Below are 19,333 nucleotides of genomic sequence, written 5' to 3' on the forward strand. Positions count from 1 at the left end.
CACAGACATTCGCTACTCTGAAAATATCACAAAAGTGGCTAGTACAGAAACCATGGAATGTATTTTGATTGGATGTGACTTATTCTTGGGTGATTCGTCCTTTACAACTGTTCTGAATCTTTTCATTTCTGCGTTCAATGGCACACATTCTGAAATTCTCAAAGGTCAGCTGTTTCAAAAGCTATTCATCGGGTACATTCTATATATTTCCAAGTTATTCCAATGTAGTTGCTATTAGTGCACAGTATGAATGAATGATTGGTTATATACTTCCAATTATGTGCCTACAGGTCTGAAGATGCAAACAAGGCCTTTTCAGCAGCCGTCCAGATGCATGATGTTCTTGTGAAGGCGTGGGCGATGTGGGGAGACTATCTGGAGAACATCTTTGTCAAGGAGCGGCAGCTACACCTTGGCGTCTCTGCCATTACCTGCTATCTTCATGCTTGTCGTCACCAGAATGAGAGTAAATCAAGAAAATATCTAGCAAAGGTATGATCATCAACCAATACCCTGCTTTATATGTTCATGCTGTTAGAGAAAATGGAAGACTCGAACAAGGAGTAATTTATTTTAAATAGTAATTTATTTTAAATAGTATAAAATTAGTGACATTGGTTGGTAAATAATAAACTCCCCTCTCTTGTCCTCTGACTCAAATGTGGGCATGTGCGGCACAGGTTTTCTGTCTTTCCAGATGTTTGGAATGCGTTACCTACACTATCATCTAACTGTTGTTGACAACAGCTCCTTCCCACAATCTGCACCATCTTATTGGTTCTGAACAAAGGGGATATTTAAGGTTAAACCCCTTTATCTTATACAGAACTGACTTTGATTGAGGTCAGAGTTTCACTACTTGTTGTTTCTGTTGTGTGCCACAAGAATTTCTGTCTTTTCACAAAGGATGGTTTGTAATCTTTAATCAGGCTTTCTAGTGGGTACCCCCTCTCACTGATTCTGAGCCGATTCACATACTTTCTTTAGGGTTTCACAATGACAGTACCGAGCTAGGTCGCCTCCCCTGCCTTCCACCCAGCATAAGCATAGATGCAGTAGCATAAGCCCCGATGCAGGGAACTACGTGGTCATCCAGTATGCTAGTGCCCTAGACTCTTTACCTGATATGAATTTCGATGGTCCTTTTCGAGCCACCTGCCAAGGAATGCTGCATTTACTCCCATCATGCACAGGGCCGCAGAAGTCCTCAGATTGCCATTGACTGTAGAAGCCAAATCAAATCTGCTTATTGAGATTCTACAGCCTAACTCTTCTGCAACTGAATCTTTGCTGCCCTTTAACAATGCCTTGATGGGCTCCTTTTTAGTTATTTGGAGCAACTGGCATCTGACCAGGCTGTCAATCTCCAGGTGCTACATAATCATCCTCATCATCATCATCATCATCATCCTGCTCCTAGGATCCAAATTTCTTGACATCTCAGTGAGCCTTGTTGTGCAGGCAAATTCATCTTCCAGACAGAATTCTGATTCTTTCTCTACCTCATCTGATATGTAGTCAAATAGATTGTTTGTAGACCATGTGACTTGCCTTTTGCCCCAGTACTACCATGCCTTTTGGGAGAAGGCTCAAAAGGAGTTCCTAATCTTCCTGACCTGGCTAGTTCTTGGAAGCTGTGCCAGATGAATAGAATTCAGCAGATTCTCTCCTTGTCTGGACTCGGTGGCACGGTCTTTAGCCATCTGCTGCTATGCATGAATACATACCAGTGGACTTGCTCGGATCGTTGGTGTCTCCATTGGGCATGCCCCTTGATAAACGTGCCTCTTTCATTTCTTCTGATGGTGCCCACCTCTTTGCTGAGAAAGATAATCCCTCTCTAGAGAACTTTAAAGAAAGATGGGCTAAGGCCCTTTATGTGAGCCTTGCCTCCTCAGCACGCAAGCTTCATCAGTAATATTGCAATTTCCAGGGTATTCCCAAGGGATGCCATTTTAGAGATGCTAGGTGCCTCAGCTTGTAGAACAGCTCAAAGAATTATTTCAGCACTAAAGATGGCACGTAGACAGCAGCAGTATTTCTCCTTTGCTTCCCTAGCACCTCCTACTAAGCCGATTTAGTTGATCCATGAAGGAGCACTTGCAGTCTGTGGAGAGTAGGGTTCAAACGTTTGCAGTCCATCATTATGGAGCACTAAGTCTAGCAAATTGTTTGCTATGGTATGCCTTCCCTTCCAATACCCCCCCCCCCCCCACACCTACCCAGGTGCACCTGGCAATAATGTCCACACTCTACAGCAAGAAGTCCTTTTACTATTGAGTAAAGGTGCATTAGAGTTGGTGCCAACAGCCGAGATAGGACAAGGATGCCAATTCCCAAGAAGTAGGGTGGGCCTTGTTCTGAATTCCTTCCTCTGCAAGGAAAAGTTCAAATTTATCCCGAGCTCAGGTGTTGCTGAATGAATCGATGGTGTCCATAGACTTGCAGGACACATACTTTCACGTCACACATGAAGTACATGTGTATTGTTGTGGGCTGCACCTACTATCAATTGGCAGTCCTGCGGTTTGGGCTGTCATCCATGCCTTGTGTACTCACAAAGGCAATGTTGAGATATTGCATTATTACAGGTCTGGTTTCTCTGTATTTCGATACCTCCTTGCCTGACTGCTGAAGGCGTCTTTGCCGTAGCTGGCATCGAACCACTTTCAGTATGTGATCTTGCTACTGTTCGACTCAGGGTTTTGCAGTGTGGATCTTTTTGGGACTCATATACTGTGCACTATTTACACCATCAAGTGGTTGGGTCTGGAATAGATAATTTTCCTTTTCCTTTTTTTTCTCTCCCTCTTAGGGCATCGTTGACCATTTGGCGACCATGTCCATCCCCTTAAAGCATTAAATGTAGGCCAACAAAGGCCCTGTGCCTAATCACAATCTTCAGATTACCTTTTCCGTTCTCGAGTTTGGAAACCAGATAAAACGCTAAGGAAAGACCATCGAGAAGATGACAAAAAAATGGAGAAACATAGGCCCATATGGATGGGTCTAATCATAAGTGTTGTGGTGGACAAAAGAATGATGGGTTTGCATGCTACCCAGAGCGATTGTAGTGGTTAGACTTATTTCAAACATTTTTCCCATCATCTTTTTTGTGTTAGAGAAGAAATACAGACACTCTACACAGGACCCAACATACTCAAAACAAACACCCCGGCAGACTCAATCATACTTTGCATTGCCTGGAAAAGAGACGACACACCATTGTCTACAGGGGCCCCACATGCAAGAGAAAATGAAGGGATCGAGATGGTAGGTAGAAAAATGGAGAGGTTGGCGGCCACCCTATGGCGTTTAGTAAATTCCAAAGCATTCCTCAACTGATGTGGACAGGGCATCATCAGGGAGAGAGGAAGAAGGGGTTGATTAACACCTCCTGAAGCAATACACGAAGAGCATAATACAGAAGGGAAAAACAATAGTATATGCTGAAAGTCGTTCCTCGATGCTGTGAACACAGCCAGTAGACAGACGTGAACCGGCACAACACTCAGACACGCATAGTTCAGGGTGTGTTGCTTCAAACAAGAAGGTCTAGCTTCAATTAAGAACATGCTCGTCACAGGAGACCGCTTATTTGGAACTCCTGGGAACAAATTCTTTAAAAAAAAATGTTTTATTGAAATGACCAAGGTGATAGTTGAGCTATAATTTAGAGACTCTTTCAAGAGGGGCATGACTCCCAGGAGAGGACCGACAAACAGTGGATTTCCAACCAGCCCCCAGCAATCGCCAAACCCACAAATGAGTAGCATCCAATCAGCAGGTTTATGGCAACCACAGTAATACCAGAAAGAGATGTTTCTGGACAGATCTGGGTTAAAGGCCAAACCACAAGAGGGGCAGCCACTTCAACAGAGGGAATGTGCACAAGGATGCTTCTGACCTCAAACAATTGTAGGTGCCGATTAGGAAGCTTCTCTCAGGACTGAAGCCAGATAACCTCTGACAAATTAGAGTTAAGCCTCATAAAATACAGATACTACAGAATCCAGCAAACAGACCATCAACAAAGGGTATTTACAGAGGGCAAGATTTCGGATTCTTGTAATAGAAGATAAATATAAAATGTAATAGGAGATAAATGTATTGCTGCATAAAGGGTCCTCAGAAGGAAACATAACCAAGGAGTTTACTCCGTGTTTTTTTTCGGCCCGAAACAAAGCAAGACCTTGAGACCAGTCATAGACCTCAGGTTTCTGAACAAGTTAGTCAGGACACACAAACTTTCAAAATAACTACATTACAGGCGATCATACCTGGGATGAGGAAAGACGACTACACGGCCACGGTCGACCTCAAAGGCTTCAACTTTCATATCCTAGTGAATGACAAGCACAGAAAGTACCTCAGGTTTGTGGTCAACAACTTACATTATAATTTAGAGTATTTCATTTTGAGAGGAAATCTGAAACATTGTTCACAATATGCCCTGCAGTATAGGCCGCCCATCTGAGAAGGCATGGGATATATCTGCACCCCTACCTGAACGACTAATTGACAAGGCTAATCTCACTATAGAAATGCAAAGACAGCATGCAAGTGACGGGTCAAACCTTGCATAGACTAGTCTGTTTAAAGAAAACATGGGAAAATTGTTCCCCAACACCCAGAAGGGAAATAAAATCCTCGGAGCGACTCTGAGCTCATTGAAAAAGAGGGCCTTCCCCATACAGAAGAGAGTATTGGCACTGAGTGGGCAAGATTCTCTCTACCGCAAGGGATGATCTCTGACAGTGAGAACTGTGAAGAAAAGGATGGACATGATGTCATCATGGATTCCTCCTCATCCCATAGGCTAGACTCCACTTGAGACCAATCCAAGAATGGTTAAAAAGCAACGGTAACTAGGCGAATCAAGGGGTTCTCACAGGAAAAGTAAAAAGGTAATTTTGTGAATTTAGAAGAACATCACAGCCTGCGTATGCTTCAGTCAACTTTTTTCCCTCTGTGACCATCACAACAAATGCATCTCAAATAGAGTGGGGACCACATGTGGGAAAGCGCCATGTAAGGGGCCAATGGAACCCCCATGAGGCAGTGAAACAAGTAAATGTCCTAGAACTGAAAACTAAAGCGGTTTCCATCACTAAAAGCCATTGTGTATATATTGCAGGGAGGACAGTGCAAATACAAATAGATAACTCAACAGTAATGTTCCACTCGAAAAAACAGATGGAACACAGTTGTTCATTCTGTCCAAACTTGACACAAGAAATTTGGAGTTGGCCTACACAAAGAAGGATTTGCCGTACAATAGTTCACCTACCAGGCATACGAATCACAGAGGCAAGCAGGCTGGGCAGACAAAACTGTGTCTCACCAGAATGGGAACTCAACCAAGAGGTAATACACACAATCCTTCAGGAATGAGGCACACCACCCATAGACTTATTCTCAAAATAGGAAAAATCAAAAGGCCGAGTCGGTCCGGGTCATTTGCTTATGCCATTCCACCAATTCAATTAACTCCTCTATGGATAAACACGTGCAGAGAGGCAATCATGACAGTGACACTAATCACCCCACAATGACCTAGTGGAGCAGGACAGAGTAATACAGATACATGCACAATAGAATCTCCTGACTTTACAGACAGGATAAGTATTTCAAACCGAGTCAGCCAATGTGTCTTAACCTAGCAGCATGGCTACAGAGTGCAAAAAATTTGGACACCTGGGCCTACCTCAGAGGGAAACCCTTCAGGGGGCTAGAAATATAACAATCTGTGCAAATATGGTTTGCACTTATGAACGTAGTACCAACGGTGGGTTTTGGTAAGCGTGTGCACCTACAATAGATTCTGAATATACAGAGTTAGCATGTACAGCGATCATGAGATGTATAGTGTCTCAGCATTATTAGAAGCGTATTTTACTAAGATGGAAATAGGCAGAGTATCCCTTATGCATTTTAACGTCAGTTATGGAGGACACAGAGTTTTCAATTTGCCAGTGTTAATGTGGAGATTGAGATCCATTTGTTTTTTTTGGTTTTTTTTTTATTTCGGTCTATAAGACCATAAAAGATACATGAGTATGCATTTTAACAACCATTTAAAAAGAATTACAATTTTAAAAACACGTTACATAAAATGAAATGAGTAGCGGGTCGTTCCAAACATGATGAGGGAAAAAAAAGAGACATTCCATAATCAGGGGAAAAACATGCATGAATTAATTAAAAAGCCCAGTCCATGATTGTAAGAACAAGTTCATAGTTTAGAGTTTTGTGCAATTAACAGTTTTTTTCCTGATATGCCACATAGCCATGATGAATTTAGCCACAGCAAAGACTATGTGAGGCAGAGTACTAGTTCTTAAAACTATGTAAGCATCTTTATGGCTCCTGTAACCCAGATTCCTGCAAAGGGGGACCAGCCAATATTTCCTTGGTCTGTAATATGCAGGACAGAAGAAAAAAAGGTGGGTTTCTTCCTCATCATGGGAATTACAACCCGGACAGATTTTATCATCGCTCTGCAGCCATTTGGAGGTAAAAGTTTTAATAGGTAAAGTGCCAAACCTCCACTGTATAAACAGTTTCCTGGCTAAAATTGGGAAAATAATATCCATAAAACCCTCAAATTCATAGGAGTTTTTGGATTGCAAAAAACGTTCAGTGAGGGTGCCGTTATTAGTTGAGGTCAAAAGTGAGTCCAGGCTTTTTTCCTTGTAAATTTGGGCTAATCGTTTCCGGGATAGCATTTGGCAGCCCGATGCTGGAACCTCCCAGAGCTCAGGAAATTTTAGACGATAAAATTCCTTCTTAACAAAGGCCAGCCATGGAATTCTATCTCGGTGGTTCAAGGCCATTACATGGGTAAGGTCACTCCTGTAATGTTCAAGCTCGCTGGTGGACCAGAGCCTGTGCCAGAATCTTACTGGCTTAGATTCCAGCTCAGCAGCGATGGAGGCTAAGCCCACGTCCAATCTCAGGGGAATCTGGTGTGCCACGAGGGAGGGCCAGAAGGCGTCTGAGAAAGATATTTTCTACTCTGGCGAGAACCGGGCCTGCTCTGTACCCCCATAGCTCACTACTGTACATTGCAGCCGCTTTGGCTTGCGTTTTGTACAGTTCTAGTGCTGGACTGATAGGTTTGAAGGTTGAAGTATTTACAACCTTCAGAATTGCACCGGATAATTGAGTCAGCTTTAGCCGGGATTTCACTGTCTGGGGGTCCCAAGACAGGCTCTCGTGCAGAGTTACCCCCAGATATTGAAAAGTTGTAACCCTTTCCAGGCTAACTGTACCCAGAGTGGGATTGGGTCTGCTCTTTGGTGGTGGGTTGAAAATCATGAATTTGGTCTTCTCTGTATTGATCTCTAGACCATGTTGCCTACAGAAAAGACCAAATCCATCCAAAATCCTTTGGATCCCCATTGGGCTTTTGGAAAGCAGGAGGGTGTCGTCAGCAAACATAATGGCTGGCACCCTCCTGCCTGCCAAAGAAGGAGCGTCGTTATCTTTAACGTCATCAAGGTGAGATATAACGCTGTTGACAAAGAGGCAAAACAGGTAAAACAGGGTCGGCGCCAAGACGCACCCCGGCCTTACCCCTCTGAGAACAGGAAACCTTGATGACAGCGCTCCATCCCTCCCACACCTCCCACACCTGACCTGCGCGTAATTGCCATTGTGGAGCCTGATTATGGCGTGCAGCAACTGGGTGGGAACACCCAGCCCCTTTAAGACCTCCCATAGTTTTTTCCGGGGGACCAAGTCAAAGGCTGACCTCAGATCCACAAACACCATGTATAGCCTCCCCCCTCAATCATTTGTTTTCATTTTAGATGCCGTCCCCATAAAAAGAAGTGTTTTAGTTCTTTACTTAAAGCTGCGAGGAGTCGGTGCAGCTCGATCAGAAGGGATCACAGGATTATCGGTGCACAGCCAATGACCACTTGGTGGAGTGTAGTCTTTTGCCTTTCCGTAGGTCATAGTCTTAGTCTTCAGGTGAACTGCTGTGGGTCAGAACAAAAGAGTTAGTAACTTTAATTGGATATATGAAGCTCCTTGCCTGATGGCTCAAGACGTTGCGGTGGATAATGGTGTTATTCTGGGAGGCTCTCTTTAAACTCATGGGATCCAAATAGCTGGTGAAGGGATTCAGTCTAATTAATGTGGCAGATGGACTGCTGCTAATTACATATTGTTTGGGGAGAAAATCTGTTGCAGGGCTCGTATTTCCTATCTCGCATTCACATGAATTCATTGATTAGAAAGGATTGGGGCATAATCGAAAACGGCAAGTAAAATAGGTCCAAACACACCTGACTTCAACTTGTTTAGTTGATACATTGGATATAAGAAGTTAAGTAAATGGTCTTCTGAATTGTATAAGTAACTTCAAAATAAAAGTATTTGAGAATACTCATGTTATGTAATAAACGAGAGACTTAATTTGTCACCTCCAATTTTAGGCAGGCCTCCATTTTAAAAAAAATAAATCACCATAACTCAAAGTATAGCCAGTTTTTTCGTTTTCCCAAGATCCCTCTTTCCTTCCCTGTGTGCTCACTTCACCACCCATGGTTGGGTCTCTTTAAAATGCTGTGCTGTAGAGGAGAAATTCTGCTGTGAGCCCTTCTGGTGTGTGTTTTCCAGGTCCTGTGGCTGCTGAGCTTCGATGATGACAAGAACACGCTGGCTGATGCTGTAGACAAGTACTGCATTGGCGTCCCCCCCATCCAGTGGCTGGCTTGGATCCCACAGCTGCTGACATGCCTGGTTGGCTCTGAGGGCAAGCTGCTCCTCAACCTCATTAGCCAGGTATGCAGGTGTTTTTCCCACCAGCCCTTCAGTGCCTTTCTTCTGCAGAATGTTGAAGACAAACAGTTAAATTCATGTGTGAGCCGTTTGCTAACTCTGCATGCAGCATGAATATTAATTGCCTTTTGCTTGGATTTCTGCTCTGCTGTCTACAGTGGAAATCTCGAATTTGGAAATATTTAATGCTTATTTAATCCTGTCAAATGCTGGAAACCAAACTATTTGAAACATAGTTGGAGAATGTGTTATTAGTTCTTATGAAGTGTTCAGAGTTCGTTTTTAGGTCTCGCCTAGACGAAAGCAAAAGCGAAGCTTTTGTTGTCTATGCGAGACAACTTATGTTGCCACTTTTCTGGGAATATTGTGGACATCAGACTGTTACGAGCTTTTTCTGCTGTAGTCAGGCTGTCACGAGCTTCTCCTTTGGAGATTTGACCTCGTGAGCGCGCCTTGACTGCATCTAATGGGCCGTGCGCTTCCTTTAGTCAGTTTCACTTTGTTTCATTTCACTTTGAAAGTGCAGGCGTCAATGTGTCTGGTAGTTGTTCCTGTGGAGTGCCTTCTGACCTCGTGAGCGCGCCTTGACTGCATCTAATGTGTGTGGCTTTTTTTTTCAACGTGGCCCGGGCGCTTGCTTCAGTCAGTTTCGCTTTTAAGGTGCAGGGTCAATGGGTCTGGTACTTGTTTTATTTCCATTTAATGCTCTTTGGAACAACAATTTTATATTACTTGTGTGTATTACCACTGGCCAGAATTTCAAAGACTTATATTCACGCAGGTGAAATAATACTATTGTGATTAGGGCCGATTTTTGGAGTCTGACCGTTCAGAGTGCAGAGTGGAGCTTCAGAGTGGAGCTTCAGAGTGGAGCTTCAGAGTGGAGCTTCAGAGTGGAGCTTCAGAGTGGAGCTTCAGAGTGGAGCTTCAGAGTGGAGCTTCAGAGTGCAGAGTGGAGCTTCAGAGTGGAGCTTCAGAGTGGAGCTTCAGAGTGGAGCTTCAGAGTGGAGCTTCAGAGTGGAGCTTCAGAGTGCAGAGTGGAGCTTCAGAGTGGAGCTTCAGAGTGCAGAGTGGAGCTTCAGAGTGGAGCTTCAGAGTGCAGAGTGGAGCTTCAGAGTGGAGCTTCAGAGTGGAGCTTCAGAGTGGAGCTTCAGAGTGGAGCTTCAGAGTGGAGCTTCAGAGTGGAGCTTCAGAGTGGAGCTTCAGAGTGGAGCTTCAGAGTGCAGATTCAGAGTGGAGCTTCAGAGTGGAGCTTCAGAGTGCAGAGTGGAGCTTCAGAGTGGAGCTTCAGAGTGCAGAGTGGAGCTTCAGAGTGGAGCTTCAGAGTGCAGAGTGGAGCTTCCGAGTGGAGCTTCCGAGTGGAGCTTCCGAGTGGAGCTTCCGAGTGGAGCTTCCGAGTGGAGCTTCCGAGTGGAGCTTCCGAGTGGAGCTTCAGAGTGGAGCTTCCGAGTGGAGCTTCAGAGTGGAGCTTCAGAGTGGAGATTCAGAGTGGAGCTTCAGAGTGGAGCTTCAGAGTTCAGATTCAGAGTGGAGCTTCAGAGTGCAGAGTGGAGCTTCAGAGTGCAGAGTGGAGCTTCAGAGTGGAGCTTCAGAGTGCAGAGTGGAGCTTCAGAGTGGAGCTTCAGAGTGCAGAGTGGAGCTTCAGAGTGGAGCTTCAGAGTGCAGAGTGGAGCTTCAGAGTGGAGCTTCAGAGTGGAGCTTCAGAGTGGAGCTTCAGAGTGGAGCTTCAGAGTGGAGCTTCAGAGTGGAGCTTCAGAGTGGAGCTTCAGAGTGGAGCTTCAGAGTGGAGCTTCAGAGTGCAGATTCAGAGTGCAGATTCAGAGTGCAGATTCAGAGTGCAGATTCAGAGTGCAGATTCAGAGTGGAGCTTCAGAGTGCAGATTCAGAGTGGAGCTTCAGAGTTCAGATTCAGAGTGGAGCTTCAGAGTGCAGAGTGGAGCTTCAGAGTGCAGAGTGGAGCTTCAGAGTGCAGAGTGGAGCTTCAGAGTGGAGCTTCAGAGTGCAGAGTGGAGCTTCAGAGTGGAGCTTCAGAGTGCAGAGTGCAGATTCAGAGTGCAGATTCAGAGTGGAGCTTCAGAGTGCAGATTCAGAGTGGAGCTTCAGAGTGCAGATTCAGAGTGGAGCTTCAGAGTTCAGATTCAGAGTGGAGCTTCAGAGTGCAGAGTGGAGCTTCAGAGTGCAGAGTGGAGCTTCAGAGTGCAGAGTGGAGCTTCAGAGTGGAGCTTCAGAGTGCAGAGTGGAGCTTCAGAGTGGAGCTTCAGAGTGGAGCTTCAGAGTGGAGCTTCAGAGTGGAGCTTCAGAGTGCAGATTCAGAGTGCAGATTCAGAGTGCAGATTCAGAGTGGAGCTTCAGAGTGGAGCTTCAGAGTGCAGATTCAGAGTGCAGATTCAGAGTGGAGCTTCAGAGTGGAGCTTCAGAGTGGAGCTTCAGAGTGGAGCTTCAGAGTGGAGCTTCAGAGTGGAGCTTCAGAGTGGAGCTTCAGAGTGGAGCTTCAGAGTGGAGCTTCAGAGTGGAGCTTCAGAGTGGAGCTTCAGAGTGGAGCTTCAGAGTGGAGCTTCAGAGTGCAGATTCAGAGTGGAGCTTCAGAGTGCAGATTCAGAGTGGAGCTTCAGAGTTCAGATTCAGAGTGGAGCTTCAGAGTGCAGAGTGGAGCTGCAGATTCAGAGTAGAGCTTCAGAGTGCAGAGTGGAGCTTCAGAGTGGAGCTTCAGAGTGCAGAGTGGAGCTTCAGAGTGGAGCTTCAGAGTGCAGAGTGGAGCTTCAGAGTGGAGCTTCAGAGTGCAGAGTGGAGCTTCAGAGTGGAGCTTCAGAGTGGAGCTTCAGAGTGGAGCTTCAGAGTGGAGCTTCAGAGTGGAGCTTCAGAGTGGAGCTTCAGAGTGGAGCTTCAGAGTGGAGCTTCAGAGTGGAGCTTCAGAGTGGAGCTTCAGAGTGCAGAGTGGAGCTTCAGAGTGGAGCTTCAGAGTGCAGAGTGGAGCTTCAGAGTGGAGCTTCAGAGTGCAGAGTGGAGCTTCAGAGTGGAGCTTCAGAGTGCAGATTCAGAGTGGAGCTTCAGAGTGGAGCTTCAGAGTGGAGCTTCAGAGTTCAGATTCAGAGTGGAGCTTCAGAGTGCAGAGTGGAGCTTCAGAGTGCAGAGTGGAGCTTCAGAGTGGAGCTTCAGAGTGCAGAGTGGAGCTTCAGAGTGGAGCTTCAGAGTGCAGAGTGGAGCTTCAGAGTGGAGCTTCAGAGTGCAGAGTGGAGCTTCAGAGTGGAGCTTCAGAGTGCAGAGTGGAGCTTCAGAGTGGAGCTTCAGAGTGCAGAGTGGAGCTTCAGAGTGGAGCTTCAGAGTGCAGAGTGCAGATTCAGAGTGGAGCTTCAGAGTGCAGAGTGCAGATTCAGAGTGCAGATTCAGAGTGGAGCTTCAGAGTGCAGATTCAGAGTGGAGCTTCAGAGTTCAGATTCAGAGTGGAGCTTCAGAGTGCAGAGTGGAGCTTCAGAGTGCAGAGTGGAGCTTCAGAGTGGAGCTTCAGAGTGCAGAGTGGAGCTTCAGAGTGGAGCTTCAGAGTGCAGAGTGGAGCTTCAGAGTGGAGCTTCAGAGTGGAGCTTCAGAGTGGAGCTTCAGAGTGGAGCTTCAGAGTGGAGCTTCAGAGTGGAGCTTCAGAGTGCAGATTCAGAGTGGAGCTTCAGAGTGGAGCTTCAGAGTGGAGCTTCAGAGTGGAGCTTCAGAGTGGAGCTTCAGAGTGGAGCTTCAGAGTGGAGCTTCAGAGTGGAGCTTCAGAGTGCAGATTCAGAGTGCAGCTTCAGAGTGCAGCTTCAGAGTGGAGCTTCAGAGTGGAGCTTCAGAGTGGAGCTTCAGAGTGGAGCTTCAGAGTGGAGCTTCAGAGTGGAGCTTCAGAGTGGAGCTTCAGAGTGGAGCTTCAGAGTGGAGCTTCAGAGTGGAGCTTCAGAGTGGAGCTTCAGAGTGGAGCTTCAGAGTGCAGATTCAGAGTGGAGCTTCAGAGTTCAGATTCAGAGTGGAGCTTCAGAGTGCAGAGTGGAGCTGCAGATTCAGAGTAGAGCTTCAGAGTGCAGAGTGGAGCTTCAGAGTGGAGCTTCAGAGTGCAGAGTGGAGCTTCAGAGTGGAGCTTCAGAGTGGAGCTTCAGAGTGGAGCTTCAGAGTGGAGCTTCAGAGTGGAGCTTCAGAGTGGAGCTTCAGAGTGGAGCTTCAGAGTGGAGCTTCAGAGTGGAGCTTCAGAGTGCAGAGTGGAGCTTCAGAGTGGAGCTTCAGAGTGCAGAGTGGAGCTTCAGAGTGGAGCTTCAGAGTGCAGAGTGGAGCTTCCGAGTGGAGCTTCAGAGTGCAGCGTGGAGCTTCCGAGTGGAGCTTCAGAGTGCAGAGTGGAGCTTCAGAGTGGAGCTTCAGAGTGCAGATTCAGAGTGGAGCTTCAGAGTGGAGCTTCAGAGTGCAGATTCAGAGTGGAGCTTCAGAGTGCAGATTCAGAGTGCAGATTCAGAGTGCAGATTCAGAGTGCAGAGTGGAGCTTCAGAGTGGAGCTTCAGAGTGGAGCTTCAGAGTGGAGCTTCAGAGTGGAGCTTCAGAGTGGAGCTTCAGAGTGGAGCTTCAGAGTGGAGCTTCAGAGTGGAGCTTCAGAGTGGAGCTTCAGAGTGGAGCTTCAGAGTGGAGCTTCAGAGTGGAGCTTCAGAGTGGAGCTTCAGAGTGGAGCTTCAGAGTGCAGATTCAGAGTGGAGCTTCAGAGTGCAGATTCAGAGTGGAGCTTCAGAGTGCAGATTCAGAGTGGAGCTTCAGAGTTCAGATTCAGAGTGGAGCTTCAGAGTGCAGAGTGGAGCTGCAGATTCAGAGTAGAGCTTCAGAGTGCAGAGTGGAGCTTCAGAGTGGAGCTTCAGAGTGCAGAGTGGAGCTTCAGAGTGGAGCTTCAGAGTGCAGAGTGGAGCTTCAGAGTGGAGCTTCAGAGTGCAGAGTGGAGCTTCAGAGTGGAGCTTCAGAGTGGAGCTTCAGAGTGGAGCTTCAGAGTGGAGCTTCAGAGTGGAGCTTCAGAGTGGAGCTTCAGAGTGCAGAGTGGAGCTTCAGAGTGGAGCTTCAGAGTGCAGAGTGGAGCTTCAGAGTGGAGCTTCAGAGTGCAGAGTGGAGCTTCAGAGTGGAGCTTCAGAGTGCAGAGTGGAGCTTCAGAGTGGAGCTTCAGAGTGCAGAGTGGAGCTTCAGAGTGGAGCTTCAGAGTGCAGAGTGGAGCTTCAGAGTGGAGCTTCAGAGTGCAGAGTGGAGCTTCAGAGTGGAGCTTCAGAGTGGAGCTTCAGAGTGGAGCTTCAGAGTGGAGCTTCAGAGTGGAGCTTCAGAGTGCAGATTCAGAGTGGAGCTTCAGAGTTCAGATTCAGAGTGGAGCTTCAGAGTGCAGAGTGGAGCTTCAGAGTGGAGCTTCAGAGTGCAGATTCAGAGTGGAGCTTCAGAGTTCAGATTCAGAGTGGAGCTTCGGAGTGCAGAGTGGAGCTTCAGAGTGGAGCTTCAGAGTGGAGCTTCAGAGTGGAGCTTCAGAGTGGAGCTTCAGAGTGGAGCTTCAGAGTGGAGCTTCAGAGTGGAGCTTCAGAGTGGAGCTTCAGAGTGGAGCTTCAGAGTGGAGCTTCAGAGTGGAGCTTCAGAGTGGAGCTTCAGAGTGGAGCTTCAGAGTGCAGAGTGGAGCTTCAGAGTGGAGCTTCAGAGTGCAGAGTGGAGCTTCAGAGTGGAGCTTCAGAGTGCAGAGTGGAGCTTCAGAGTGGAGCTTCAGAGTGCAGAGTGGAGCTTCCGAGTGGAGCTTCAGAGTGCAGAGTGGAGCTTCAGAGTGGAGCTTCAGAGTGCAGATTCAGAGTGGAGCTTCAGAGTGCAGATTCAGAGTGGAGCTTCAGAGTGCAGATTCAGAGTGGAGCTTCAGAGTGCAGATTCAGAGTGGAGCTTCAGAGTTCAGATTCAGAGTGGAGCTTCAGAGTTCAGATTCAGAGTGGAGCTTCAGAGTGCAGAGTGGAGCTGCAGATTCAGAGTAGAGCTTCAGAGTGGAGCTTCGGAGTGCAGAGTGGAGCTTCAGAGTGGAGCTTCAGAGTGGAGCTTCAGAGTGGAGCTTCAGAGTGGAGCTTCAGAGTGGAGCTTCAGAGTGGAGCTTCAGAGTGGAGCTTCAGAGTGGAGCTTCAGAGTGGAGCTTCAGAGTGCAGAGTGGAGCTTCAGAGTGGAGCTTCAGAGTGGAGCTTCAGAGTGGAGCTTCAGAGTGGAGCTTCAGAGTGGAGCTTCAGAGTGGAGCTTCAGAGTGGAGCTTCAGAGTGCAGCTTCAGAGTGGAGCTTCAGAGTGGAGCTTCAGAGTGGAGCTTCAGAGTGGAGCTTCAGAGTGGAGCTTCAGAGTGCAGATTCAGAGTGGAGCTTCAGAGTGCAGAGTGGAGCTGCAGAGTGCAGAGTGGAGCTTCAGAGTGGAGCTTCAGAGTGGAGCTTCAGAGTGGAGCTTCAGAGTGGAGCTTCAGAGTGCAGAGTGGAGCTTCAGAGTGGAGCTTCAGAGTGGAGCTTCAGAGTGGAGCTTCAGAGTGGAGCTTCAGAGTGGAGCTTCAGAGTGGAGCTTCAGAGTGGAGCTTCAGAGTGGAGCTTCAGAGTGCAGCTTCAGAGTGCAGCTTCAGAGTGCAGCTTCAGAGTGCAGATTCAGAGTGGAGCTTCAGAGTGGAGCTTCAGAGTGGAGCTTCAGAGTGGAGCTTCAGAGTGGAGCTTCAGAGTGGAGCTTCAGAGTGGAGCTTCAGAGTGGAGCTGCAGAGTGGAGCTGCAGAGTGGAGCTTCAGAGTGGAGCTTCAGAGTGGAGTTTCAGAGTGCAGAGTGGAGCTGCAGAGTGGAGCTTCAGAGTGGAGCTGCAGAGTGGAGCTGCAGAGTGGAGCTTCAGAGTGGAGCTTCAGAGTGGAGCTTCAGAGTGGAGCTTCAGAGTGGAGCTTCAGAGTGGAGCTTCAGAGTGGAGCTTCAGAGTGGAGCTTCAGAGTGCAGAGTGGAGCTTCAGAGTGCAGAGTGGAGCTTCAGAGTGCAGAGTGGAGCTTCAGAGTGGAGAGTGGAGCTTCAGAGTGGAGAGTGGAGCTTCACAGTGGAGCTTCAGAATGTCAAGAGCAATGCCAATAGCTCTAACTTTAACAAAGGCAAAACCATTGCATTGTAAATGCTTGTTATTTTACCGAATCACATGCTCATGCTGCTGCCTGGTTTGTCTACATGCACACAGGCAGAATCACTCGGTACAAAATGGCTCCTGTTCACTCGTCAGTACGGTCTTGCGCCGCCCCACCTTCCCCCTGCCAAATACATTCATTCCAAATACTGCTTATTTTCATATCAGACTGACTTCTCACATCTGGGATAGCAGGGGCACCTTCCACAGTGATTAGTGCTTCACAAAAAATAATTCTCGGCTAGCGCTCAGAAGCCTTGAAGCTTTGATTGAATGACACTGCAGTTTGATGCCCCGCTCGTTTTTTGATGCTATGCGTTCCAGACACTGATTTTATTAAGACTCACTTGGAGCTCTAAACTGTCACTTGATCTTTCTTTGGGTCATTTCGTTTGCCCGGAAGGACTAACATATCTGTGAAACCCTCTTCTTTTATAGTTTGAGCATTGTCTTCGTTTAGCAGGATAACATTATACATTTGAAAATACAAATATCCGGGAAGAACAGAGAGCAAATCTCCGCGATGTTGGGCATTCTTCTATCATAAAGGAAGCGTGTTGGTGGGACCTGTGGCATCTAACGCATCATTTAACCCTATATGCGTGGGCACCTACCACAATAATGTATAGGATGAGTTTGTTCCGTTCCCGTTTTTAATTTGATGGAAAACTCAAATCACTGCACACTCTCTACTACACACTCTCTACTACACACTATCTACTACAGTCACTACTCTCTACTACACATTCTGCTACACACTCTCTACTACAGTCACTACTCTCTGCTACGCACTCTACTCTCTACTACACACTCTACTACACACTCTACTACACACTCTCTACTACACACTCTCTACTACAGTCGCTACTCTCTACTACACACTGTACTACACACTCTACTACAGTCACTACTCTCTACTACACACTACTACACACTCTCTACTACAGTCACTACTCTCTACTACACACTCACTACACACTCACTACTACAGCCACTACTCTCTTCGACACACTCTATACTAGACACTCTCTACTACACACTATCTACTACAGTCACTACTCTCTACTACACACTGTACTACACACTCTACTACAGTCACTACTCTCTACTACACACTACTACACACTCTCTACTACAGTCACTACTCTCTACTACACACTCTACTACACACTCACTACACACTCACTACTACAGCCACTACTCTCTTCGACACACTCTATACTAGACACTCTCTACTACACACTATCTACTACAGTCACTACTTACTACACTCTCTACTACACACTCTACTACACACTCTACTACACACTCTACTACACACTCTACTACACACTCTACTACACACTCTCTACATTACACACTCTACATTACACACTCTACATTACACACTCTACATTACACACTCTACATTACACACTCTCTACTACACACTCTCTACTACACACTCTACACTACACACTCTACTACACTCTACTACACTCTACTACACACTCTGCTACACACACGCTCTACTACACACTCTACTACACACCCTCTACTACACACCCTCTACTACACACCCTCTACTACTCTCTACTACTCTACTACACATTCTCTACTACTCTACTACACACTCACTACTTTCTACTACACTCTACTACAGACTCTCCACTCTCTACTCCACACTCTCTACTCCACACTCTCTACTCCACACTCTCTTCTTCAATCTCTCTACCTCAATCTCTCTAATTCAATCTCTCTACCTCAATCTCTCTACTTCAATCTCTCTACTTCACATTCTGTATTACACACTCTCTACTACACACTCACTACTCTCTACTACACACTCTCTACTACACACTCTACTACACTCCCTACTACACATTCTCCTACACACTCTACTACACACTCTACTACACTCACCACTCTACTACACACTCACCACTCTACTACACACTCACCACTTTACTACACACTCACTAGTCTCTACTGCTCACTCTACTACACACTCTCTACTACACACTCTCTACTACACACTCTCTACTACACACTCTACTACACACTCACTACTCTCTACTACACACTCACTACTCTCTACTACACACTCACTACTCTCTACTACACACTCACTACTCTCTACTACACACTCTACTACTCACTTACTACTCTCTACTCACTCTCTACTACTCACTACTACTCTCTCTACTACTCACTACTACTCTCTCTACTACTCACTACTACTCTCTCTACTACTCTCTCTACTACTCACTCTCTACTACTCACTCTCTACTACTCACTCTCTACTGCTCATGACAATGCCATTTATTTATCTGTTTCCAAAACCAACACATAAATAAAACATTTGTCATTTACAATGCCAAAAGCGCTAACTTTTGCAAAGGCGAGACCGTTGCATTGTAAATGCTTGTTCTTTTCAGTATTTAAGGCGCATTTTGAAGGAGAAGGGAGTGACAGGTGGTTATTGACCACGGCTGTGTTAATGTGTCCTTTGGTGTGATGACCTCTAACCTGTCCTCATTTAAAAATCTGTTTGAAAGTGTTCCCCTGCTGGGCAGTGAACTGCCATGCCTGTCACTCTTTCCTCCAGCAGTCTCTTTTGTTTTTTATTTTATTTTTTATTTTTTGCGCTATCTGACTGGTAATCAGTTTCATGGAAAAGTGTCTGCCAGGAGACATGGCGGTAAAGTCACTGAAGATTGACTCGAACAGTTTCCCAGCACATTTCTCGGCATATGTCAAATGCAATAGCAAAATGAAGGTGCTGTAAAATGTCAGAAGGAAACTCTTTATTTCATGTACCTAGCAATAATGGGCTGTGTTTTCTTTATACTTTATTACCGTGTCTTTTACAGTCATTTATATTCAAAATGATAACGTTAGCTGGCCCTTTGCAGTGAATATCAAATGGATTCTTTATGAAGATATAACATTTGTATAAACGTCTTTAAAATAATTGTATAAAAGATGCTTTTGAATGGCCGGTTTAGTCTGCACTTTCTATTGTGTTGGGCAATAGTGACCATGTTAAGATGAACACTTGTCAATTTTTGCCACTTGAATAGTTGAGTTAATTCTAACCTTTCTCCTCACCCAAGGAAGTGGGTCTAGAGTTGTGATTACTTTTGAAAACCTTTGCCTCTTCCTACCCGCCTTACCAGCGAAGCAATTACTTACAGGATCTAGGACTTTAAATCATTAAAAGGATTATTCCCTGGTTGTGTAAACTGTACATTCATGTTTGAATACCAGCCATATACATTGTGAATTTAAAGCAATAGGGTTTTCACCCAAACATAATGAAGCTATTTAATGTTTATGACATACTTAGACGTATTTATACAACTGTTAGAAGTAGACTGTCTCTCTCTCGCCTGCCAAACTTACATTTCATATCCCCCACCAAGCACATTTTTTCAGCTC

General features: G+C 46.1%; 1 protein-coding gene across 2 annotated transcripts in view; it reads left to right on the top strand.

Moving 5' to 3' along the window:
* The window catches only part of TRRAP (transformation/transcription domain associated protein), a 737,638-nt gene that overhangs the window by 652,733 nt on the left and 65,572 nt on the right, over nucleotides 1-19,333 (top strand). For both annotated transcript variants that reach the window (XM_086940544.1, XM_086940545.1), the window contains 2 exons: nucleotides 291-492; nucleotides 8,629-8,793. In XM_086940544.1, the coding sequence (XP_086796670.1) occupies nucleotides 291-492; nucleotides 8,629-8,793 (367 nt within the window). The remainder of the gene's footprint in view (nucleotides 1-290; nucleotides 493-8,628; nucleotides 8,794-19,333) is intronic.

Source organism: Lissotriton vulgaris, chromosome 10 (genome assembly GCF_964263255.1).
Source record: "Lissotriton vulgaris chromosome 10, aLisVul1.2, whole genome shotgun sequence".
Taxonomy (NCBI): Eukaryota; Metazoa; Chordata; class Amphibia; order Caudata; family Salamandridae; genus Lissotriton; species Lissotriton vulgaris.